Source organism: Chanos chanos, chromosome 1 (genome assembly GCF_902362185.1).
Source record: "Chanos chanos chromosome 1, fChaCha1.1, whole genome shotgun sequence".
NCBI classification, from domain to species: domain Eukaryota; kingdom Metazoa; phylum Chordata; class Actinopteri; order Gonorynchiformes; family Chanidae; genus Chanos; species Chanos chanos.
In genome coordinates, this window is record NC_044495.1 from 20893639 (window position 1) to 20920424 (window position 26786).

Consider the following 26786-nt stretch of genomic DNA (forward strand, 5'->3'; position numbering starts at 1 on the left):
AAATAAATGATTGTATAACTAGTGGTGGTAGTAGTACTGAATGTTGCAAACGATGATGAGAAGGTGCCAGTAAAGCATAATTTAGTCTTTTTAAAAAATGTTTTTCACTAGTGACAAACAAATTAATTATGCTATACATTAAATCAGACTCATCTAATTTGATGACCCAGTGCAGGTCTATAACACTCCCATGAATTACCACAAAATTAAAATGACATCATGAACAGCTGATCGTCATGTATTGCACCCTATTCTCATTCGTCATTAATTAGTCATAACACATTAATTCGCATTTGTCAATTGGTTACATCTCAGGTAGTTTATTTTATATGTTGCAATACGAATCCAATTACATTATGTTCATTAAGCACTCTGTTTCAAATTTCTATAACATCAATTTAGTAATATTTTCGATGGTGTATGTTCACTAAACATGTAAATGTAAAATCTTAAGAATAGACTGTATTAGGCTCCAAATATAAGTCCAGATCTCCTGCTGTCTCTTTGAGGAGTGTTGTGTCATTACCCTGTTCAGGATGCTGAGGTGCTTTTGATATTGCCTTTGATGAATAAGCTGTTGACTGCTCATGTTATAGACTTGAATTTCCCCCATACACTGATAAAAATGAGTCAGGGGGTTAGTAAATTCAACAACAGAAAAAAATCTTTACTGAAACATAACTGTGGAGGACCGAAGTGTAATCCTCAGAGCATTTTTTATTGTCGCTCAACCCATGTAGCCTACTTGTCTGTTTGGCTGATAAGTTTTGCTAAACCATGTTGTTTTGCTGTTTGTAGTTAGTTGTAAACTTTGTGTTAGCGACAGCTAAGTTTTATATTGTTGTGTGTGCTAGCTAGTTAAACTAGTGTTGAACTCCACATGTAAAGATGATACAGAGGTGTGCTGTGTTGTTAGTGTAACGTTAATATTAGAAGTTTAACTGTTAAAATCCTAAGCAATTATTGAGAAATAAATTTGTCTTAGTTTACCTTTTTTGTAAAAATATACAAGGCAGGTTATAGATTTTTTGTTGTTGATGAAATGTCTTTGTTGAAAGCAAAAAGTACTCAGTGAAATTACAGTGTTTTCTGTTGCACCATCTTTGGTTGATGTAAAACAATGTGGGCAGACAATAAAGTGAAAATTTGTCGATTTCATACTGTGTACCTTTTAATAGCTGATGTATAGAAGAAAGTATTGTAGTGTGTTGGGGGGGGGGGGGGGGGGGGGGGGGGGGGGGGGGGTAGATGGGTGGAGCTTCCCAGCATGCGTTGGGGCAATGGACTGTTGTTTAGTCCCAATTCTTTATTGATCAGTTTGTGTTTCCTGTTGTGTCTAGTAGAAGTGTATGTGTATTGTTCATCATGTAGTCTATGTGTTGTGTTAATTCTTGTTATAGTTTAATGTTATCTGTGTATCGTGAGTGTAATTGTCTTCATGAATGATGTACTCCCCTCCTACTGTGTCAGTAAGTTAAGTATCTTACTTTCTGGTTACGAAATGAAAGGCTTATTGCCAAAGAGAGCAAAAGCAATGTCATCACTTTAAAAGAAATCCCAGGTTGCCACAGTATTGAGTAATGTGTACTAAATGCAATTGAGGCAACTATTTGCATTCAGATTTTATTTAAATAGGCTTAACTTAAATAAGTCATTTTTAAACTTAAATAATATGCTTAGAGTAAACTCGTATAGAATGCATCTCTGACAGTTAGAATTAAGTAAATCACACTTAAACATCAAATTTCTGGAGTGGGAAAATCAAGTAGTTTCCACTCAAATAGGGCCAACTGATAAGAGATCAAATCAAGTTGGCTCTACCGATTTGGTTAATTGTTGAACAGAAAAATTTGAGTATATTACAAACAGAAAGAGAATTCTGTTATAAATACTTACAAAGCTGATTCAAATAGTTGCCTCTATTTTTTTTTAAGTAGAGAAAGCTCAAATTTCTTACAGTGTACTGGTAATCCAAAATTGAGAAAAAGAGTGAAGGATGAAAGGAATGAGTGTTATGATGTCTGCATGATCCAAGCCAGTTAATTAACTGAAACAAGTTCATGGGAACACTGAGAATTAATCGTACACAACAAACACAAGCAACTGTTGCACATATCCTGATTAGATGTCAACTATTAAAACTGAGAAGGACAACGTCACCTACTCAAGAAGGGTTGTTTTTCTGTGATAAGCCTTAGAATAGAGCCCATAATTTGCATTGTGCGACACTTGTCAACTTCATTTGTATACATAACTTTGTCTCAGAGCATCCTTGCATCTGTTTTCACAGAAAGCCTTGTTGGAGTAGCATGAGCCAACACAGCCGCAACAACCAATCAAACCCACACATTCTCATGACTTTGATCCCTATTGAGTTTGACATCTGTTTTCTTGCGCAGCAAACTACCATCACCCTCAATTTGGACAGAGGGCCCTAAGGTGGAAATGAAGGGGTGTGCTCATCATTATTTGAAACATCCCTTGATGTCAAGGAGGACAACAACAAGTATACACTGGACTGCAGTCCAGACTATTCCTGTGCAGTATTGGGTTTGGCTGAGGATAGGACAAAAAGTGAAGAAAATTGTTGAAACACTGACACTAGTTCAGCCGTTCTGTATTGTCCTCTTTTAATGGTGTTGATTTTAAAGTCATGTTCTGAGTGTCTCTACCCTGTCCTTACATTATTGACATGACAACTCTAAGAGCATACCTGTCAACTGCCTTTCACAAGAATGAAAGATGAAAAGAAAGAGAATGTGCATTGGAATTGCTGTGATTAACCTTTCAAATATGCATTGTGCTATGTTTCGGAGGAATGGAGCATTCAAGTGGAGAATGAGACTCAGAAGATGTCTTAGGTTGGTAGCAGAGAGGTCAGGCAGTGCTGATTAATCACTCTGGGGTGGTGAAGGGGTGGATGTTCTCTAGGGTTGATTAAAGTGGTTGGAACTTCAGTCCCTAATTGTGCTTCATCTCGTTCACTGTTCTGTCGCCTGTGGTAATTTAAATGCATGACAAGACTGGTTCGTGCCACTGCAAAAGGAAAACGTATTTTCTCTGGCTCTACTAAAGAAGGAGGAGAATAATAATGTTGTTTAGCTGCAATTAAAACAGAAGCATGGAATTTTAGTGAGATGAGGAGAACAATCTTTGATTGAATAAGGAGCCTTTCCTTTTCCTTTCATTTTTCAGGCTACGAATGGGTGGAGATGTACAGACACAGTCACGCTCGTACTAGCAGCTCTCCTTCTGTCTCTCTCTCTCACACACACACACACACACATTCAAACACATCTTAAAAGCCTAATTGGTACAAATAAAAAGTATCAATAGAAACAATATAATAATAATAATAATGCATATTAATGTATTTTTAGATGCATTTGGGGCACCCTTTGTGTGTACGCTGGCACTTGCAGCCTTTGTTAAAGCTTGTGTGTACTCTTCATTGTCTAAATGTTTACAGTGAAGGTCTATTGCAGGGTTAATTAGCACAGCTGGAGGCCCATCTATCAGGGTAGTACAGTGTGTCTATACCAGACAGCTCCATTAGTACAGAAAGCGCACACACACACACACACATACACATACACACACACACCCACACACACACACACATACACGTATGTGGTAACCGGGGTTCCTGTACCCCACTAAGGTGCAGATATACGTACATGCCATGATTAAGACATGGTCTGGGCTGGAACAAGTGGTCTGAGGACCTGTCATGATAACGCTTCCCAACAGAATCCCATTAAATTAGAATGAAGATACTTCTTTTTGCTCTTTAAATTTCTTGTTTTGTCTACATCCCTATTTCTTTGCTGCATGCTCTTTCATGTTTTGCCCCTCTTTTTCACTTGTTTCCTCTTATTGTTTTTCTTTTGTTGTACTCTTCACCATAGCAGTTTGAACAAGGCACTGGACTCCAATTAGTGTTTGATTTATCGCCACATCTCTCTAAGAGACTCTAGGATGGAGCTCACTGCCTGACCCCCACTATGCACTTACCTCATTCACCACTTTTCCTTTGGTTTGGTTTTCAACCCGTTTATCCAGGGCATCTCTTCTGACTTAGCCCTGTAATACCTTATTTAACTGATTAGTTTTTGTAGTCTAGGTAGGAGATTTAGCCTGCAGTTCAGCATTTCTGCCTTATAGTCCTCAAAATTCATCACTGTATCTCAAGAATTTGTGACATAAATCACCATCTGTTCGGATCAGTTCACATTAAATAAAAATGTAAACAGTAAAATAAAATTCCTTTATCAGTTTATGCTGTCCAAAATATCGCCTGAGGGCAGAAACACCATTTTTGTTGTGTCATTTTATATGCTTGTAGGTCATTTAGTAAACTCAGTAAAGCTTTTGCACGAGCAGTGGTCTGGTTGAGTAAATTGAGTTAATTTCTGTGCCCTACAGTGGAGAAGACTGCTTAGACTCTTACCTCAGGGGTGACTTTACTCGTCGTGGTATGTAACAGTACACAGAAGAACCGGTGAATGATACTTATTCCAACTGAAATGCTCCAAAATGACAAATTCATTAGAAGCCAGAAAATCAAGCTCAGTCATGACACAATCATTTCTGTAATGTTGTGTTAAATCCTTAGTGTCCCCTCATTCTAGCCTGCAAGGTAAACGTTTGTACAATATCCCATTCAACAGCAAATGGTAAAAAAATCACAATAAAAGATGTCTTCTGAAGCATCATAGGGTGGAGGGATTTCTTTTCTGCTCTCCAAGTGAATTGATTTACAAGAGTTTTTTGCTTTGTAATCAAATTAATGCCTACAGCTACATGATATCTGGCACACCATCATTCCATTTCAAGCCTTTTTGCCGAGGACATTCCCAGTATGGGAAATAAAACAACACATTTAACAGCCCCACTGCCATCGGGTCAGTGCACACTGTATTTATCCGAGGAGACATACAATGATGTCGATAACGTCTCTCATTTTCATAAGACACTATTTTATTTCTGAAATGAAATTCCCCTATTTAAATATGTTATGCAATAAAAAAAGATTTCCATTGTCTGTTGTTTTTAATCATTCACCTCTCTTTATTTTATTTCTTGTTTGTTTGTTGCCCTGTATAAATTGTTTATGAGCCGCTGCAGACTTTAAGAAAGTTTGTGTTGCATTATGCTAAATCCTCTCTCAAAGGTTGAACTCGGCATTTACCAGGAAGCCATTCAAAACTCTTGTGTTCTTGGGTGGTTACGTGGTAAAGCAAAAACTGATTGTATACAGACAAAGTTTGTTCAAAGTAAAAACTCTTTTAAATTTTGAAAAAAACAAAAACAAAGACGCAACACATCAAACAGCCTAGAATATATGTTTCTCATAAAATGTTCTCTTAGTTTTCAATTTTACAACTCACTCAAGTGGATGTTTCGGCTTTGATGTATTTCTCCATGTAAGAAAGTGACAGCATTCCGTAATATCGCTCATAAATCCGCCCACAAACACTGTCCTTCAAGGATGAGCAGCGTGCCTTGAATTGGAATAACTGTGTCAGATAGTTAGAGTGGCTTGAAGATGGCTGAAGATTACAGTGTGTCAGCATCCATTAAAAGAACACAATAACAGCAAGCTCGCTGATTGCTCTGTGTACAGACATCAGGATTGTTTGGTTTTACAGACGTCTGAGAAGGAGACGTGCGCAGCGCCATGTCTAGGACTCTCAGCATCTCTTCCAATGCTTATGAATCAGCAATAGGTCCACACTGTGGGCAGCCTGGCCTTTCCCTCCAGAGAAATCAATCTGTCAATCAAACTGTCTTCTACCATGAGTCCATTACCTACACTTTGCGGTGGCAGACGTTCCCGCCCACCCTCTTGTTCTGTCTGCGACACACTCTCTCTCTCTCTTTTTCTCTCTTTCTCCAGGTCCAGCTCAAACCATTTCCACTAAACCAACCCCATTCTGCTATTGTAATTGTCCTGGCCCTCTGTGATATGAATCGATTGTTCTCCAATCTGCTACCTCTATTCTGTTCTTTATAGCGTATTAAAAACTCATCCCATCCTTCATTTCTCTTCTTCCCCTTTCTCTTTTTCTCTCTATCTCTACAGATTCCCCAGATCAGTTATGCATCCACGGCTCCAGAGCTAAGTGACAACACGCGCTATGACTTTTTTTCCCGCGTGGTGCCACCTGACTCCTACCAAGCTCAGGCTATGGTGGACATCGTCACAGCAATGGGCTGGAACTATGTCTCCACGCTGGCTTCTGAAGGCAACTATGGCGAGAGTGGGGTGGAAGCCTTTGTCCAGATCTCACGGGAGATAGGTAAGCGGCCTTAGCTTGGGTGACTGTGTGTTAAGCAGTCAATAGTAGTGCCCTCATCTGAACAGCGGGGTGAAGTAAAGTACTGGTTCATTGACTTCACTAGGTAGATTGGCTTCACCACACTGGGGAAAAATCAGTTCTCTTAATTAAGCCTCAGTAGATTACGATCTTAAATCTGGTCTTTTCTCCTCTGTTTGAAGGTTGTTTTTGAATGTGAGGAGTGCTTTGGTGAATGCACGCTTACTCTGTTTATTGACACCTGCGGCCCAAATGGTCTTGCGACTGGTTTGGACTCATTGGCCCTGTTTACACCTTGCATTACATCCAATTTTGGTGATCCAATCACAAGTGGACAGCTCTAAAGTATGTCTGTTTACACCTGGCTTTAGAATCTGTCTCCACCTGTGCCTTGAGTGACCACTTGCAATGGGATACTACATAAAAGGTACTACATACTTTCAAACAGTAAGGTATGAAAGAATGAAATTCCTGTTTTGTGGTGCATCTAATCCCTTTACAATACGTTTGGCTAATCGAGCCTGCTAAAGAGATAAGCGATGCCTTGTCCGTATACCTCGGCTCAATAAACTGATTGTAGACGACACGATGATACGAGATGTATATTAAATGTCTGTACGAACAGAATTATTGTCGTAAATTTGTAGTGGGGTTTACTAGCAATTTGGTATCACGTGTTGTTCAGGGGTCGAATATTCATTTCAGAAGTGTTTTGTTTAACTCGTAGACTCGTAACATGATTTATTTACCTCAACGTCAGTTGAGTAGGCAGTCGTTCAATGTGGTCGAGATTGCATTCGCGTTTACAATGCTAAAAAAATGTGGTCATATGTGGTGTAGACCACTTCCACATGTGGTCTGAGTGATCTGATCTCGATGTGACCTCAATGTGCACTGGTTGCATTTACACCCGCACTTAAGAGCTGTCCACTTGGGATCGGATCACCAAAATCAGATCTAATGCAAGGTGTAAACAGGGCCTGTGTTGTATTTTGTGTGTGTATGTGTGTGTGAGAGAAAGAGAGAGAGATAGAAAAAGAAAGAGAGAGAGAGACAGAGAGAGAGAGAGAAGAAACAAGGAGAAGAAAGACAAGAAGAATGACAGTTAATCTTCCCGTTGCACATTTAGCCACTATGATTTGGCTGGGCTACTTTTGACCCAGCACAGAGGTAGAGAGTAGGACACATCAACCCTCACTGTGTGCTCAGTTTAGATCCTACTCTGAAGAACCAAACGACATGCTAAGGTATGTTTGCTTTTCTGTGTGTGTGTGTGTGTGTTTTGAGGTGAACACAACCCTTAATCATCGCTTATCTGAATACCAACTGTGGCTGCTATAATACTGTTGGGGATGACTACACTGGAGTGCTCTGGAGCACTGGCAATAAAGAACACCCAGAAAAGTGGATGATAATAAGGACAAGGAGGACATGGATGGATCGAGAAGATAATGACAAGCTGTTGTGCATGGACTCAACACTCAACGTTCTGTTCTTTATAGGCTTCCCCTCTTTCCATCAACTATTATTACTGAGGCTTGAGGCTCTCCAGCAACATTGACATCAGACAGCTGTACTGCTCACAACATTTAATTATGCATTTAAAGTTTATGAGCAGCAGCATTAATGTGTGATATTGCAGAAATAACACGAAGGCTGCAGCCCGTGTGTGTTTGGTTATTTACTGTATCGTGTAAAGCAAATGGCCTTTGCTAGAATGTGACTTGTGATATTTTACAAAGCAGGAGGCAGTGTACTTATATCTGCATGAATGGATGATCTGTGAAGCATGTCCACTTGCAAAGACGTGCCATGAGATACAGAGGGGAGACTGGGAAAAGGGGCAAAAGAGAGAGGGAGAGAGAGAGAGCGAGAGAGAGAGAGACAGAGAGAGAGAGAAAGAGCTTAGAGGGTTGTGGTAACTCTTACTTGGTCTCTGTTGCCCCTCCTGTTTAGCTCCAGATTGTAGACAATGTTTAATTTATTTATTTATTTTTCTTTCATGAGAGTTCCCATCTGAGACAGATGACAGGCTCCATTCCTCCAGCTGCAGCATGAGAACTGGATTAGAGTTTAGAGACAAAGGATTTAACAAGCATCCAATTAGCCAGGAAACTAATGTCACACAACAGGCAAATGAAAAAGTCAATAAGCGTGCGACAATAAGCCTACTGTCTCCTCTACTGGAGGCAACATTTACACTCTCCCCTTGTTTAATGCTTCCTTTCAATAACCTTGTATGAGACACTAATTGGCCTACAACTGACACATGCTCTCGCCACAGATTATCTAATAAGTAATGCTTTTAACTATTGTTCATGTCAACTGTAAATGATTAAGAATCATAAACATGTTGAGAAATAACCAAGACTACCAGAGAGATGGTATTCCTCTCACAGACCTTTCGTTTATTTCAGTGAGTGCTTAAGAGCGTTCTAGTCCTGTTCCTCAGTGTGACTGCTCACTATGGAGTTGGCAGAAGTGCACTGGAGGGCATTGTGACAGGCATGCTGAAATCCTGGCCTGGTGCAGAACTGTCAGAGGGATCTCTGTGACCTCACTGTCTCTCTGAGGATTGGAGGGGAGAGGTAGGCCACACTGACTGCGTGTGTCAGTTTGGCCTGTTGGTCACAGCCCTGATGCCTGTCTGGTTGTGTTTATTCACGTTTGCTGTTGGAGGTCTGTTCTCTGGTCAGTGACTCTGTAAAACCTGTTAATGAGGTCTGACAATGCTGCTCTGCATGTCGCTCTTCTGACCGAGCTCATGCTTTCCATTTGCAAGCCCAGTCACCGTTGTGTTGCTTCATCAGTTTTTTAACGTGTATGATGTGACTCCAAGGTGGTACCAGACATACCCAGGTTTTCATCCTTGAATTGCCAGATTATTCTATTCTATTCTATTCTATTCTATTCTATTCTATTCTATTCTATTCCATATTTGATCTGTCTGCGCTACTCAGGTTAGTGTTATCTGTCTGAGTGCTGCCACTGCTCTCTGTTCTGTAGGATTTTGTAGGGCGGTAAGGTCTGGGTTAAATGATCATTATACTATTAAAGGCCAGTGTAATGTGTATTATGATGTGGTGACAGGGCTCAGGAGAGGGAATCACTCTGTGGTACAGAGTGGCAGGGGAGGAGCATTCGTTAATAGCCATAATTACCATGTCAATGGGCCATGGTTAATTACATTGAGAACTGTCATGGGATTTTACATGTTGCCACAGTAACAGAGAGCTTCCACTGTTGACTTGGTGTTCTCAGACCCCAGGCCCCTGGGGCACAGACATTATTGCATTGTGAGGAGCCCTGATACAGTGCCTGAGTCTGCCCTCATCTGAAAGGCCTCTTTTTTTTTCTCTGACATTAGAAGTCAGCAGTAGATTTGGAGATGGATGGAGAATGAGATGAATTTCTTTGTCTTCTCTCTCTCAGTTACTGGCCAATGCTACACACACACACACACACACACACACACACACACCCACACCATGCAAACACATCCATACTTGACTGCATGTAAGCTTCAACCAAGATCAAAGCTGGGAACATAGGACTTGCTAGGCCATGCTGGCTCTAATGAACACAGCTTTGAATCAATTATCTGTTCTGACTCACTGCTGCAAAACAGTGCTGGCAGTTCAGTGTGCCTGGCCCCCCAGGGCTCTAGAGGAAAAACACGTCTCCTTCTGTTTAAGGGCCTAAACGAGTCATTATGGACCACAGAGAAAAAGAGAGAGAGAGATAGGGAGAGAGAGAGGGAGGGGGGAGAACATGTCTGTAGGTTAAAAGGCAGGTTACATAGTGACATAGAAAGAGGTGACTAGCCAAGAACTGGTTATAATGCACTAAGAGAAATATCTGTGAATGCAGTTAAATGAGAAATCTCTTAAACCCCTGATCAGACCAGTGGATTAAAATCTCAGAATTGTGTTTTTGTTCTTTTAGTAACACTTTCATATTCTTTATCTGAATGACTGTAAAACTACAGTACTCACACACGCACACACACACACACACAAAGCCTTGAGCATGTGCCACAGGGTCTAAGTCCCTAGTCAGATCCATCAGCTTTGTGAAAAAAGCACAAGTGACAAGACCCAGCTGCTGTTGTGTCTCTCAGTTCCACTGGCCTCTTGGTGTTTCATCAAGGCACACTTCATGATCTGAGAGAAAGGCAATTTTCTGATTTATGAGAGATGGAGAATGCGCTTATCGCTGTGCGATGTGAGGGATATCCTTAACTGTCAGACTCTGTCCCTTGGGTGGGTTTAGCTGCAGAGATTTTCGTCCTTGATTATGTGCTGGTGAGATCAAGGGTACAAGCCTGTGCTATTTATCATCCTCTCACAATACAAAAAGGAGCATGAAAAAAACCCACATAAAACCCAACATTTGTTACCAATTAGCAAGGATGTTCTTTTTGTCTCAAGGTGAAACTGCTCTTTTTCTAGCAGACTATTCTTCTACTCTTGGCCTCGCTGTATGCCAGTGAGCTGCTCACTTACAATTCCCTTTCAGTTCCTCTAATCTAAGGGTATTGTTAGTGGTCTTATTTTCCCTTTCAAGTTATGTTATGAGCTATGCATTCACCAGAGGTCTAATGGTATCAAAGAAAAGGTTAGACGATCTTTCGAAGACTTAAATTATGCATTTTCTAGCTAACTGTCTATTGTATCTTTTTGTACTTTGGAATAAAGGTTACATGTTAAAAGTTAGATGGTATTATTATGGCTCCACTGTAGTAGTCATATTCAAACTGAACGATGCGCCTGTTATATTAGGTTACAGGCAAAACTTTGTAATGACAGTTCTTTATGAGCTGTCCATAGCCAGATCAAACCATTTGAATACCAAAGTGGTACCAGTAGAACTATCTATCTATCTATCTATCTATCTATCTATCTATCTATCTATCTATCTATCTATCTATCTATCTATCTATCTATCTATCTATCTGTTAGGGGTTGCACAGAGTACTCGACCATTCGAGTACTCGAGCAGTTACATCAGTTCTCGAGTTTCTACATTAACATTGAGTACTCATTAATCTCTCGATGCTAGATCTTGCGTGCACTCAGTTTCCACTTAGAGTCTTTGGTAAACAGGAGGAGGGATGGCGACAGCAGAAAAGGGTGAATTAGTTGTTTGTTTGTTTTATTGTTGTTTTTCACTGTGCAAATTTTCTTTTCCAAATGTCATTGTGATGAAAAAAATGTGCAACAATTGTGAGTTGTGGATGGATTTGTCAAGGATGGCTCTAACATGGAGTCTGTCATGTAATAGACTAGGCTACTACACTAACGTGGCTAAGCAAATTAATATTGTTAAAACGTAGAGGCAAGCCAATATGACTAATTTCGTTTTTAAGTTGGTTAGGTTAGATAGATAGATCATTTGTTGTAATCATTACAGTGACCAGCACTGTATCAGCACATAATAACCTATGTCATCCCATAGCACTTCAAAGGGTGTTTGTGTGTGTGTGTGTGTTTGTGTGTGTGTGTGTGTGTGCGCGTGCATGCATTTGGTGTGTTTATTTTTGTGAGAATCAGCCTGCACTAACTGAAAGCACTTTACGGCGGCACAGTTCTGCTTCAGTGGTTTTAGTTTTACTTGTAGTCAGATGAAAGCATCTTTAGACGAAGGGGTCAGAGATGTCAGGGTTAAAATAAATTGCAGAACCAATGCTGATATTACTGTGCAGCAAAGAATACTAAAATACAAAAGCATGATGAAACTGAAAGACTTTAGACATCAGATTTGATTCTATGAAATTCTCAAAACTGACTATTGAGAAATTAAAATTGAAGGATCAAACTTCCCATGAGCACATTGTGAAGGTTAAAAAAACATAATCAACACACAAAGAAAGATGAAACCTATAGGAGTCGACTTACTGAAGAGCAACATACCCCCAGACACCTAACAACCAAAGAAATCTGACTCTGTCGGGTTAGGTTTGCCCTCATTTTAAGGCAGAATAGCTCATCTTAAATGATCCAGGTCGTGTTAGAGATGATATGTTTGAAAAGGTCCAGTAAAAGAAACAAACTAAATCCTCCCTTCTGTGGCCTTTCTTTAAATGAGTAGATTAACTTGCCCAAAGCCATTGATCCCTCAGTAACTTGACTGTGCTCTGTGTAACAAACTCAGACAGAGTCAGTTCGTACAGAGACAAATGTGGCTGAGGTGTACTACCTGCCAGGCTGACAATCTGAACACAGATCTCTGCTCTAAACCATCGAGTGTATAATGGATCAGATTCTGGCCAGCTGCATGATAGATAGAAGCGACGCTGATTAGCTGGGTCTGAATGCCAAAGAGTTACAGCTCTGTCAGACAGGCGATTGCACTGTGTCTGTGACATCTCCTGCCTCTCTTCAACTCTGGGGCCAGATGAGGATTTAAGAGAGTGTTTTTCACTTCCTTCTTTCCTGCCATCTCTCTTTAGTGCCCACTTTTTGTATGCTTCCCAGTTTTCTGTTGGGCTCTGCAATAGTTATCTGTCTCTAGATTAGTGTGTCAACCGCTGGTTGCGTACATAACTGAAGAGGGAGTTGATATCTGCTTTCCCATTAGATGTTTTGACTTTTTTTGGTGGTGTAGCACTGGTGGTCATAAAACAACATGTTTTTTCATAACTCATAAAATTTCTTATCTGTTCACTCCTCATTAAAAGAATGATGCTGTTTGAATGCATTCAGAAACACAAGACTCATGAGATTAGATCCGTGCAACAGAGATTTAATAACATCATAAGAAAAATCTGAGGCAGAGATTTCTATCCTGTCATTTGTCCTTTTAGCATGATGCGGCCATTGAATAAAAGCACTTTTGCTCATTAGATCATTAAACAACTGTTATCATCAATGTTTGCTTAGTGCACTGCTGAGGTTTGATTGCCCTCAATTTATCTCAGACACATGGAACCACAGGCCGCTGAGCATTTAGCGACAGCAGAATCAATTTGCAGAAATATCTCTCTCAAGTGTGTTTTTTTTCTTTCTTTCTCTATATGTAGCTCTTCATTAAGGTTTCTGCATCGACCCATTTACCCTTGATGGGACTCGGACAGAGAAATCTGCCGCACAGCAGGAGTAGGATCAAAGACCAGACCATTTGAAAGTGTTTCAGAATTGGAATTAGTTGATGGAAAGCACAACTTTTCAAACTGTACTTTTCAAACTACCTAATCAGATGGTCTTGTTTTTCTATGCAAATGTCCTCCAGTCCATGGAGTGTTCTGAACAAAACCAATTATGCAATTCTGCCAAGAGTTTGAATTGACAAATGGGAACGAATAGACCATTTTTAAGCACACAGACTTACCTAACAGGTAAATTGGGAGGACCAAAAAACCCTGGCGGAGATTACAATATTGTATGTTTTTTTGGCCTTTTGTCTGAATTTTTCAAATGAAGCCATTTGATCCTAGTCAGTGCTCGACAAATAACTTATTCACCCTGTACCACAATGATACAAAACCATAGATTTAAAAGTTTCATAATCATCTCCAGAGCTCACATTTATTCTTCCAGAAAAATTTTATTATTCTATGGAGCAATCTGAATTTATGCATGACTTAGACATAGGCTTTTTGAAATTCATTTTTTATATCAATTTCTCTCTCTCTCTCTCTCTCTCTCTCTCTCTCTCTCTCTCACACACACACACACACAAACGCACACACACATACATACACACACATCCTAACTTTATTTAATCTCCTACCTTTTTAGACTGAAAGACTGAAATTATCTGTTAAAAATGGGTGTCTTTACACAGGCCATAAGGGGAAAGATGGATATTTGTTGTGACCACAGCAGAGATTCATCAAAGTATAGCTAGGCACTGAATCTTTTGTTCCTAGCTTCAGTCTCAGTGTTTTCAATTACGTGTTCAGAGGCAGCACATCTTGACTTAATTGTGTATAAATGTGAAACTGCACTTAAAGGAAACCCAGGGTCCATGCATCAGACGAGGATCAAGGCCTTTAGTGACTGGCTGTTCCAACCACCTTATCCAAATGTGTCATCATGCACCTGAACCAAGAGCTCTGGTATGCTCTTAATACCACATCACTAATGACTGAGTAGTGATCCCTTCTGTGTTTGAAAACAACCTTTACTACTGAATGAAATAAGGCACTTCAGCTATGAATTCTGCAGCCCCCCCCCCCTCTCTTTTCCTAGTTTTCAGGGTGTACATGCTGTTCCTGCAACAAGATGATCTAGTGTGGATTGTACTTTTTTTGTGGTTTTATCCCTGCTTTCAGTAGTAGCCAATTCTGCTGTATGTCTATTTCCCATCACTTTCACAAACCTCATGCTGGCCTGGGAGGGTGTAGACTACCACATACCTCCTCCAATATATCTGAAGTCACTGACCGTGGAAAACTTTTCCAGGAAGCTGGAAAGCATGCAGAGGTTCACGCTATGCTTCCTAGATCCACCTACTACTAATGTAGTGCCCCAACCAACCAGTGGAAGCTGGCCTCCCTCCTGCAAACTCCATCATTTGGATGCCAAGCTGGAAGTACCTCTACGGGGAATGAACCTGGGGAATCAAGGTGACTGTACTGGCTGGCTAGCATCTTTTTTTGCTGTACTACCCAAGTGCCCCCAGTTTTTCATTTTAAAAATTTTGTAATGTCTCCTGATAACTAACATGATATAAACATGGAGCAAAGGCTAACATGTAAGCCTCTACTGCTAGTTTGCATTCACTGGTCAAATGACCACAGAATTATATTAGAAGATTTTTCTTTCTTTCATTCATTCTCTAAACCGCTTATCCTGATTAGGGTCGTGGGGGGTGCTGGAGCCTATCCCAGCGCACATAGGGCGAAAGGCGGGGAAACACCCTGGACAGGTCGCCAGTCCATCGCAGGGCAGACACACAGACAAACACACTCACACACACATTCATTGCCTAAGGGCAATTTTAGTGTCTCCAATTCACCTAACCTGCATGTCTTTGGACTGTGGGAGGAAACCGGAGCTCCCAGAGGAAACCCACGCAGACACGGGGAGAACATACAAACTCCACACAGAAAGGACCCGGCCGGGAACCGAACCCAAAACCTTCTTGCTCTGAGGCAACAGCGCTACCCACTGCGCCACTGTGCCGCCAGAAGATTTTTCTAAATTCTTTTAAATATTGCTTTTAAGGTATCTCATGTTAGCTAGCATGAACTTGATTTTGAACTGTGACAACAATAGAAGCATAAAAAGAATGATAGTCAATATAGCACTGTCTGAAGATGCCTGAGGTGATGGCTGTTCTCCAATCCTGCAGGGGGTTACAGTATCCTGAGGGGGTTCTACTGAGCTTCTGTATGAAGAGGTCAGTTAATAAAGTTAGCGATGAGGCACCAGATGAGAACTTCATGTATGTGTGTGACTCAGTAATATCACAGTGTCCTGCTCTTTCAGCCCTCAGCCATGAGAAATTATTTCTGCATATATTGTGACATTCTGTTCCCCTGGAGTGGTGGCAGTGGTTTGTGCACTGCACCGTTGCACTGTAAATATGCATAGTCATTGTATACATACAAATATATACACACACACACACACACACACACACACACACACACACATATATATGTGTATATATATATATATATATATATATATATACACACACACATACAAGAATATAAGGCTTAGTATACAGTATATAGTATATGTATATGCGTGTGAGTGTGTTTGACTCTGGATTTTATTACCTAAGCACTAGAAAGAATTTTCTTGTATCTCTGAAAGAGTTGTTGAATCTTTCTAAAAGATTTAAGTTGTGGCTACTGTTAGATCAACAGAGAAAGGCTTTTTTGTCTATAATAAATAGCCTTAGTTGGCTCACTGGTGTTTTAGCAGATGACTATGTGCAGCACTCTTTGCTGTATGCTGGACCACCCACCTCTTTCTATCACACCCAGCTACTTCCATTTCTCTCCTTCTGTCAGACACAGTGGCAATTTGTCATTTTTAGTTTTGGTTGAGTGCTGGCTTTTCCACAGGGATGTAGCAGCATTGATTTCTGATTGTTCAATCCAGTTAGGAACAGAACTGGCCAATATAATGACATAATCAGACCAGTGGAGGCCTAGTGTTTTCAGCAACTTTCCTAGATTAGTCAGTCATATGGATTTCATCAGAATTAACATACCATTGATACAAGAATGTCGATACCCCCTGTGTAAACTCCATGCACAGAAAAAACTCCCAAACAACTAGATCAGACAAAGCAGTATTGCTTCAGTTCATAGGCAATGTGGATAACCTGATTTGAGAGTTAACATTACAGTGTGAACTGAAATGAACGGCATGTCATTTAGTGACAGGTTTTTTTTTTTTCTTCTCTGCTGTTATTCTCATAAGATTCAAATGCTAAAGATATTATTTTTCTTCTGTTTTATTATTTTTTCCACCCTCATCACTGAGACCCTCATCTAAATGACAAAACTCATCAACCCTGTCCATAGTGTAGACATGGCAGAAATGTGCTCTCTCATTTATTAGCGTCAACTCACCTGCAGAGCTCATTCAGAATGGCAAATGAAGTGGCTCTCATATACACAAGGTAATTACAAAACAGCATTGGCAGGGCATCAGTCAAGTGTGCTCTCAGGAAATGTAGACTGAATGGGAGAGGAGGAGAAGAGATGTTTCTCATCATCACGAAGATGTCAGCTTTGAGAAACAACAGACCTTCTACACTATATTATCAAATAAATACACGTACAGTTCTGCTACATGTATGACTGTGTATGTGTGATTCTCTCACAATATAAAGGACTCAGTATGGACCATATTTAAATTGACTTGGGAAAGCTAACTTAATTGTTCTTTTAAATAGTTCTTTTTTTCCTGATTTGAAGAGCACATCATGGAACTATGAAACCTAAGAAGTAGCTTCATCTAATAGTAGATTTAATTGCTTGTAAGCAAAGTTTTTCTGGTCCTTAAAATCATACTTCAGTACTCAGAATCTGACTACCCTATTGCAGGCCACTCAGTGTACAGTTAGACTGACTTGAGAAATATATATAATAAGCTCTATGTCAATATATGCCTTTTTCTTTTTCTTGTCCAAGGCTACCTAGTCCGCTCTTTTCTTTACGCCAGTCACTCTGTCGTTCTCTCCACTTCTTTCTCTCTCCTCTCAGACGTCTATCTTTCCATTCATATTATTATCCATACTTTAATGCGCTAAATTCTCTTTTCAGCGTACTCCACCTATTCGTTACTACAGTACTGTCAGTCAGTCATCCCCTATTCTATACTCCTACTCATGCATCCATCTATATTACCCCTCTGACTAATCTTCTATCCACACTGTCTTCTTATTTCAACTGCTCTACATTTTCTATTCAACATACTAATTTCACTTAAATCTCACTGCCTTACACTCCCTATTCAACATGCTGTTCTCACTAACCCCCCCCCCTCTTTTTTCTTTCTTTTCTTTCTTTTCTTTTTTTACATTTTCACTCCATTCTAATTATCCATCTGCTAAATTATTATTCACAATTAAACCCATTACTACAACTGTTACTACTACACAATTATGCCTTCTAAATAGTCTTATGGTTACATAGCTACCCTTCTTTTTTTGTTCTCTATCCATCTCCCTATCCTTACAGCTACTGGCAGCTATAGATTTAGCTTTTTCAAGCCAATGTAAATTTTATATTCTAGTTATAATATTTATATTATTTACATTACGTGTCATGGACATTAAAATTCCAGTAATATAAATGAAAAACAATACTCTTTGGACAAAATGAACATTCATGTTTCTAAAAATCTGATAAATAAGTTAAAACCACATAGTAAAATATTTGGGATATTTCTGGATTCACTGTGGTTTCACACTAAATATATCAATAAAAGAATCTAGACAGTGATTGTCCTTCCATGTTTATTGCCATTTTTCGCTTTTGGAACATGTTCATTATTAATTATTTTTAAATGTGAATATTTTTGATGCAGTAAATGTGTCTGCATCTCCTTGAGGCCCTGTCAGCTCTAGTACACTTTTGTTTAGTCATTGGACAAGATTGCATGCCTTGCTGGGAGAGGGAGAGAGAGAGCAGGAGAAACTAAGGGCAGACAGAGACGGCAATTCACTCTCCTCTTTTTTTTTCCCTTTGCAGCATTTTTCATGCAATGGACTCCATCGGAGGAAAATGGTAGATGTTAATAATATATTCATACAGGGTGGAATTGTCTTTCTGAGGCCGCCCACGCCTGCATTCTGCGTGATGAATTTGCTTTGGCTGATAAGAGGATGCCAAGAGATCTTTGTTTTTATGTCGGCTAGCACAGACAACTGGGTTGATGAAACCCAAAAGCAGAGATCTGGTAATTCAAAGAATTAGCCAAACAAATGGGAAAAACATCAACAACAACAATGTACACTGTTACAATATACAAAAAGTAGCAAAAAAGACAAGAGGTCTTTAACCTTTCAAATTAGGTATTGACCTCTTCTCGGGTTGCTGTTCTTAGTAATGGATAACAATTTCCCCTGACAACTCACTGCAATGATTTTGAACTTAAAGTAGATTGATTTAAAAGATTCATTTAAATGTTTCTGAAACAAAAGTAATGTTATGCCTTTCTCAAACCATAACCCCTCAACTGCTTTAACTGAAGCTGGGGACATGTGGACCAGGATATAGAGATTCTTTTGAGAATCAAACAAAAAATTATCAGAACAACATAAAAAGTGAGAGAAACCTTGTTTTATTCAAAAATAAATAAATCCTTTACTGTGAGACAGCAGGACAGCTGAAGTGGGATTATAAAAGAATATCACAGGCGACTATGACTGTACAAGAACATCACAGTTAATTCAGTGCCTTTAAATGTACAACTTCTGATGATATTTTAATGCAAGGGGGGGGAAAAAAACAAGATATTATTTTGGCCTGTTAAATTAGTCATGTCTTAAGTGCTACTGAAGATTCATAAAAACACACAGACCATCACTGGGTGTCTGATAATTGCTGGGATTGATGCCTTTACTGTTCCCTTTTGTCATTTATCTGTTATCTGACCTCTTCTTGCACAATAACTGTTCTTTATGAAAGCCACTTGTTCGATTATTTCTATTGCTGTGTCCTTGATCCTTTGCCTGATGGTTCCCTCCTGTTGAGTTCTGATATTGAGAGTGATATCTTTCAGAGGATATAGGATATAAGATATAAACCTGATTCTGATACATGTTCCTCACATATCCAGGCTTCTGCTGAAAGTGGTCTGACACATAATTAATATTTGTTTTGATCAAATTTTTGTTTTCAAATCAAAGGAACCATACTATGGTCTCTATTGGCACCAGATTATGCAGATGGAATGATTGCCTCTTTGAGGAAAATCTTCATTCAGCTGAAACAAAAATGCCCATGATCCACCATCTGATTATGCTGTGTTCAAAATATTTCATAATTTGGAAATGAAAAATAAATACATAACTGCTAACAACCCTTTAGTATGATCTGAATTCCTGTTTGGATCATTTGAAGTTTGAATTTTAAGACCATCCTAAGTTAACACAAACTGACTAATTACATCAGTTCTCCTAATGTATAATTGCTATGGATATAGTCTTTAGACTGATCTATATTAAAAGAACCTGACAGACAATAATAATCTTCTGAGAGCCTACAGCTGTCAGCCTCTGTTTTATAAAGGAAGTTTATTATATAGTCCGCTCACAGGGAAAAAGAATTTGCATGAAAATCCTGACATGGAGAAATACAGTGAAGCAATAAAAAAAAAGAATGTACTGATAGAAGATATAGAAACTCACAAATTAAAATCTGTTGAAAAAAAAAGGAAAAGGAGCAAAGTCTAATCTTTTCCAGGGGGAATCTTCTGAAAAGGTTTTTATCACTAGGTATTCAAATTGCTCTGAACGAATTTATGTATATACTGAAGTCAGATAATAGCGTAAGTCATTAATTTTCTGATCTCCCTCTAGTGGTCTTCGAGCACTGCTCTAATTTAAAAGACCGTTGAAGTCACATTTACCATACTGACCTTCATCACTGTCTCTGTTGACTCCTCTGCCTGGCAGTAAATACCAGCAAGGCCCATGTATGCGGTGTAAATGAATTTAGGTATAGTTAACACATGGGTAAAAGAATAAGGTGAGAGGGCAAATTGAGTTGTTCTATAAAAGCTAATTACAAAAAATAATTACATGCCCATGTGAAAAAGCTTTAGTATCAAAGGTAAGAATGGCTGAGACCGTTGATCACTGTAATAAACTGTTTTAAATCATTAAAGTCCATTTTCTAAAAGCCACCCATTCCAACTCTACTTGTTACGGTGGTTTTGGGAAAAAAAAAATTATATATATATATATATATATATATATATATATATATATATATATATATACACACACACACACACACACACACACACACACACACACACATAAAAACGAGGGGGGCAATACGGGACACACTTGAACCTAAAAGAAGCTACATCTCCTTTTCCTCCTTTGCTGAATTCATTTATATCCATACTTTAAATCTCATTATCTTTCAAAACACTGCCACATAGTGTACTGAGATTTGAGGCTTAAATATGATTTTATAATAAATCTAACCATATTTTTCTCTTCTGTTTTTGTCTCCTATCTTGTTCCCAGTGAAAACACTTATACTTGTGATGTAATAAAATTACATGCACACAACATTTATTGACATGAGACGGAATTGGCGCTGTCAGATTTTGATCAGCTATGACATATATCTTTGAAATGTTTTGTGAATAAATTAGTTAAAGAAGATGCTCATGTCTGTTACATGTCTGATGGAACAGAATGTTCTTTTGTAATGACAACAATGCATTCGTACTGTTTCTGCTGATATAGTTAACCCAGTCACACGCATTTTATCTTATGTGAAAATGGTCTATGTAGTGTTCTGATAAAATGAGCACCAAAAATATTGTGTTGGCTGTATCTATTTATTTGATTTGTGATGAAAACATATAATTCATATTCACAAACACTGTAAAGACTGGCATACAAATCAAGTTTTTAAGTATATAACAAGGAAGAGAACAATGAAGCTGTATCAGTTTTGATAGAAATCTACTCCCTGTTTTTCTGTACTGATACTAAATACCCATGTCATATCTCTGGCTGCATGTTGAACACTTGTTTACTGCTACTGCACTCATTTCCCCACCTTCAGCTTGTTATATGTAAGACAGTTTAGCCTGGTCATAGTGTAGCACACCTGTGTCCTTGAACCCTCTTTTCCCTCTCCACCACTTATACATCCTGCATGTTTAACAAACAGCTGTGTTAAACCCATAATGTTTACATGACATGTTCATCCACTGCTCCCAGCTGTGAGCAACAACATCCATTTTCTTTTAATGTAGTCTCTGTACCTCCTAGTTTGTTGTCTTTTTCACTCGTTCTGTAGTGAAGAGCTCACTGGTGCATGAAACAAAGTCTTTCTCTTACATTTCTTTATCAGGATTTTGGAAGTCCTCAGGTAAAAAAAAAAAGGAAAAGAAAAACAAACAAAAAAAAGTAGAACAGGGCAAATGGTTTAGAGGTTTAGAGAAGCCACACTAACAAATGTGGGTTTTTTTTCCCAACTTTGCTCACTTGTCTGCTCTTGTTTGGTGCATAGCTGCCTTGACCTCTAGCATGTTTCAGACAACATTTGGAAACAACATCCTTAGGGCAAGACCTCAGAATGAAATTGGTTGGTTGCCAGGCTCAGTGAACATGTCTGCTCCTGGCACTAATTCTCCCTGCTCAGTGATGCACACACTGGTGACAGAGTTGGCCACAGCACTGTGGTCCAGATGTGTAACATATGCTCTTGGGATCAATAGACATGGTAGAGCAATGGGGAAAGACCCGGAGAGGGCACAGGGTTTTGACACAGCCTGCAAATGTTTTTTTTTCCCCCTTAAAAACTGTTAAACTCTATGTTGTCATGTCTGCCTTCGGGCTTAAGTCCACTGATGGATAGATTTTGTTCAGAAAGAGGATTGGACCTTCATCCCCTTCCTTCCCCCCCCCCTTTACTCTACTCATTTTTATTTTTTGAACAAAATGTGAATTGTGCCATTAACACACCCAGTAGCTTTTTCACCTTTTGGAAACTCTAAGGATCTGCACATCATGGGGGCGTTTCTGTGCTTGTACTTTGTGTTTTCCTTACTCTTCTGTCCTCAGATTGAAGGCAGAAACAGTTTCTTTATTTGTTGAAAGAGCACCATATTGCAATAGCTCCTAACAGCAAAGGAGACACATTCATGCACGTCACCTGCACACAAATGAGGGCAGAAACACACACACAAACACACACTCTACCATCTCAATCTAATCCAATGTGACCGTTCTTTCCAGACTATTTATGGATCATGTTTACTAGTTGTGTTTCTCTCAGTGCTGAATCTCCCTCAGTCATTGCACTTGATTACAGAGGAAGTTTGCCCTGAGACATCATCTCACCTACCGGTAGGCTGTTCCATTAGAAGATCCTGTTGAGCTCAGAGAGTCTTCAGAGGGTATCAGACATGTGTCACAGGCCAGCATTAATGTCACTACCATACAAGAAGAAGAGCATCTACAAACATTTCGTGACATGTAGCCCGGGAGCTAGAATAGGCCTACTTCTTTGTCAAATCCTGCTGTGCTTAATGTGTCATCAGAAATGATCAGGGCAGTCCTGCAAGTGTGTGTTCCGGAGTCAACTGATTTTGTGTTCCACTTCTTTTGATATGTCAGATCTGAACAGCTCTTCTTCAGCTGCCTTTGTAATTTTCGGAACTATGAAAATTATGAAATTATTGAAAGGTTGTTCATTAAGATCTTCACCGCTCAGAGAGCTACCAAAAACTGTCTTGATGTCACATTATCAAAGTTATTGTATTTTGTGTAGATAGAAAAAATGCCCTGGCCTAATCTTTAAAAGACTCCTCTCTCTTTTGTCCTTGTACATGATGCAGTCTTGCACAGAATAAGTGAAATAGCTAAAGGGCAGAACAATCATTAAGTCGGTTGCAGTCACTTAAAGAACTACCACATTCTTTGGAATTGCTTGGTCCTACAGCGTGACTACATGCTTTTGAGTTGTCAGTAGCACATCCCCCTTTTTAAAACTCTTTTGCCAAGTCAGACTTTGTCCAGGTAGTAATTTTAACTTTGAGCTATAACTATAACTATAAACAGCCTAATTCTGCGGGTCAATGCTGAATCTCAGGCCCTGTTTACACCTTGCATTAAGATCCGATTTTGGTGATCCGATCACAAGCAGTAAGCTCTAAGTACATCCGTTTACACCTGGCTTTAGAATCCGTGTCTCGAGTGACCACTTGAGATCGGATCTCACTTCCCCGCTCTTTCACGTTAAACGTTGTTGTTTTCAATCAGTGGGAGGCATCAATGCACTTCCCGTGCCTCGTCTGTCGGAAATTAAAAGAAGAAGAAGAAGAAGAAGAAGAAGAAGGAGAAATCAAAACAATATTGATTTTGCCTGTTGTTGTTGTTGCCTGTTGTCACACTTTAATACGGTGCTGTTGGCTAGTGAATGTGTACATACACGAATGAGTTTGTACTTCCACGTAAGCAGAGGACGTCAGTTGAGTAGGCGGTCATTCAATGTGGTTGAGTTCATATTCGCGTTTACACTGCTATAAGAATGTGGTCATATGCGGTCCAGACCACCTCCAAATGTGGCCATAAATGATCGGATCTTGATGTGACCTCAATGCACATTGGAAGCGTTTACACCTGTACTTTTGAGCTGACCACTTGTGATTGGATCACCAAAATCGGATCTTATTGCAAGTTGTAAACAGGGCCTCAGAGTGTCAAAGAGGGATGAAGAATTCATTGCTTTACTTTAAACTTTTAAGTTTACTTTTAATAGCAATACTCACCCACTATGCTTGTCTGTGTAAGCCATCCTCTCTGATCATTCTGATAAAACAACTGATCATCCCCATGAACTGTTTGTTGTTATTAGCAGACATTACCAAACAGTATAACAGCACACACTGAACTCACTGATGCTACATTTAAATGATTTCTGCTGCTCAAAGCCAGTCTCCTAAAAATGTCTCAAACCCTTGACAGTTTATTGAAGTTCACTCAGCACTGGTTCTGACCAATCCTTTTGAGTTACTTTTTCTTTTCTTTTCTTTTCTTTTCTTTTCTTTTCTTTTCTTTTCTTTTCTTTTCTTTTCTTTTCCAAACTCAGCTTTGCCTGGCCTTTTTTTTCAGTCCTCATATTCACCCATTTAGGCTACAAAATGTAGGGTATCCCTCAAATATCTGTTTTTTTAAAATATCATCAAAGTTTCATGTTTCAAATTTATTTGTATAGTTCTTTTTACAATCAAAATTGTTTCAAAGCAGCTTCACAGTGATCAGTGCCTAACCTCCAGTAAGCAAGCCCAAGGCAACAGTGGTAAGGAAAAACTCCCTAATGAAGTGAATAGGAGAAGGAAACCTTGGAGGACCCAAGACTCAGCAGGGGGAGCCCATCCTCCTCTGGCCAGCACATAAAATAGGCATTCATAGTTAAAATAAATAAATAAATAAAATAAAAATGAAAGGGCCTTTAAGAGGGCAGAAATGAAGAAAAAATGCAAATTATGTCTGTAATCATGATAAATCAAATTGTTTCTAGCACTTCCCAATAGTGTGTAAGGCTCTATGAAAAGAGTGTTGAGCTGTGCCACTAGATACCTTAAAGGAAGTGGTTGAGTATGCTCTTTGAGTATGCCCATTAATGAACCTGACTCTTTTCCCTGACATAGAGGATTTGTAAAATAAAATCAAACTGACTTTTGCTCTTTAGTGTAAGGGTCTTCACCTAACCTTCAACATTACTGAAATGTTGAAGGCTCTCTTCAAATATTCTATACATGTCCATTACCACCCTATTTCTTTAATTTTCAAAGATTTGATATTCAGGCCCATAAACTGAGCTGGCTTTAGGAAGGGATTAATTATTAGATTTAATCATCCCACAAAGCAGCTTTGGAAAGTAACCCAGCAACCTTAATTGGGGTGAGGTCAACTGACAACAACACCTTCAGTGTTGAAGTGGAGGCCATGCAGTGCTCATTAATAATGAGATTGGGAAGTATTGTCAATTAAAGAAAACACCCTCACAACCTTTACCATCCCACAAATCAGCATGGCGTGACATCCTTAATAATGAGGCTCTCTGAGCTCAAAATGGAAAATAAAACCGTAAAACTCTTACCTGCCTCTCACAAATACTCAGTGACGAGGTCCTGACTATCACTGATCTGATTTAACAATAAGATGAGATGATTAACATTTGGCTGAAAAGGCTTGTACAAGTTATTAGACACATTTAGTAGCATAAATCTGCACCCCATTACAGTGCAGGTAAACCTGTTTACAGAAACATGTCTTACATAATGAACAGCCAGTATGAAAGGAACCAGGGGCAATGAATCATTCCAAACACACCGACCAGATCTTTTTGCCATTAGTGAGCATATTCAAATGATGGAGATGGTTAGTGCAGTGCATTAAATTACATTAATTCCCGATATTACGGTTAATGGGGGTTTTTGCCTGGCTTTTGCTTTAAGTTGCTGCCCTGTAGAAGAGGACTTTCACCCATTTGACTGTATTCAGTATTGCTGCCCTGTTGCTATCTGTATGTAGTGAAGTCCATGGCAGAGCAATAGCCTGCCCTGTGTCCCACTCTTTTTAATTGGCTTCAGATAAGAACTCTGTTAATGTAAATATGTCTCTCTGGCTCTGAAAGTCAGCTGACTATGGCTCAGTGTGTCTCTGTTTTATCTCGAGTGTTCAGAGTGCATGTCGTAATGATCACAGTACTGTCTGAACTCAGGGTGATATGTCCTCTGTATGCATATTGGCATGGAAAACCAATCAGTACCAGAACCTGGTAAGGGCTGTGCTCTCAAAAGACCACAGAGAGAAAACGATTGGGAAAAGATTGCTGATTGAGAGACAGCATGAGGTATAAAGAGAGAAAAGTGGGAGACAGAGGATATGGGTTAGAGAGAGTGAGCAAAAAGAAAAAAATAAAGAAAACTGAGGATCAGACAGAGAGAAGGCTCACCTTGAACCTAGTTTTCTCAATTAGGACACCTCCTGCACCCCCCCCCCCCCCCCCCCCCCGAATAAATGAACTTTTTGAGTGTATAAGTGATGTCACTGTGGGGCTATTGATGTGACCAAGGACCTACTTGTGCTTGTTTGAAACCCAAGTGGGTATCACAGGCCTCTACATGTCTGTCAAATCAAAGAAAGGATTATCCAAACCTGGAGTCCTTCTTGCTCTCCTACATATTCATGAAAAATGGTTATTTGTATTCTACAAACATGTGAATTGCATGGAAATCCTCTCTTTTTCTCTCCCTATCTCATACATTACAGCAGAAGATAAAGAAGGAGTGAGGG

At 39.3% G+C, this 26786-nt stretch overlaps 1 protein-coding gene across 2 annotated transcripts in view; it reads left to right on the top strand.

Moving 5' to 3' along the window:
• The first annotated feature begins 1516 nt into the window (after positions 1–1516).
• The window catches only part of grm8a (glutamate receptor, metabotropic 8a), a 71984-nt gene continuing 46714 nt past the window's right edge, over positions 1517–26786 (top strand). The window contains exons 1-2 of one of the 2 annotated variants that reach the window (XM_030769236.1): positions 1517–1531; positions 6086–6302. In XM_030769236.1, coding sequence (XP_030625096.1) covers positions 6191–6302 — 112 coding nt within the window. In that variant the 5' untranslated portion in view covers positions 1517–1531; positions 6086–6190. Of the gene's footprint in view, positions 1532–6079; positions 6303–26786 lie in introns of those variants that run through there. The other variant, XM_030769228.1, reaches the window with a different exon arrangement.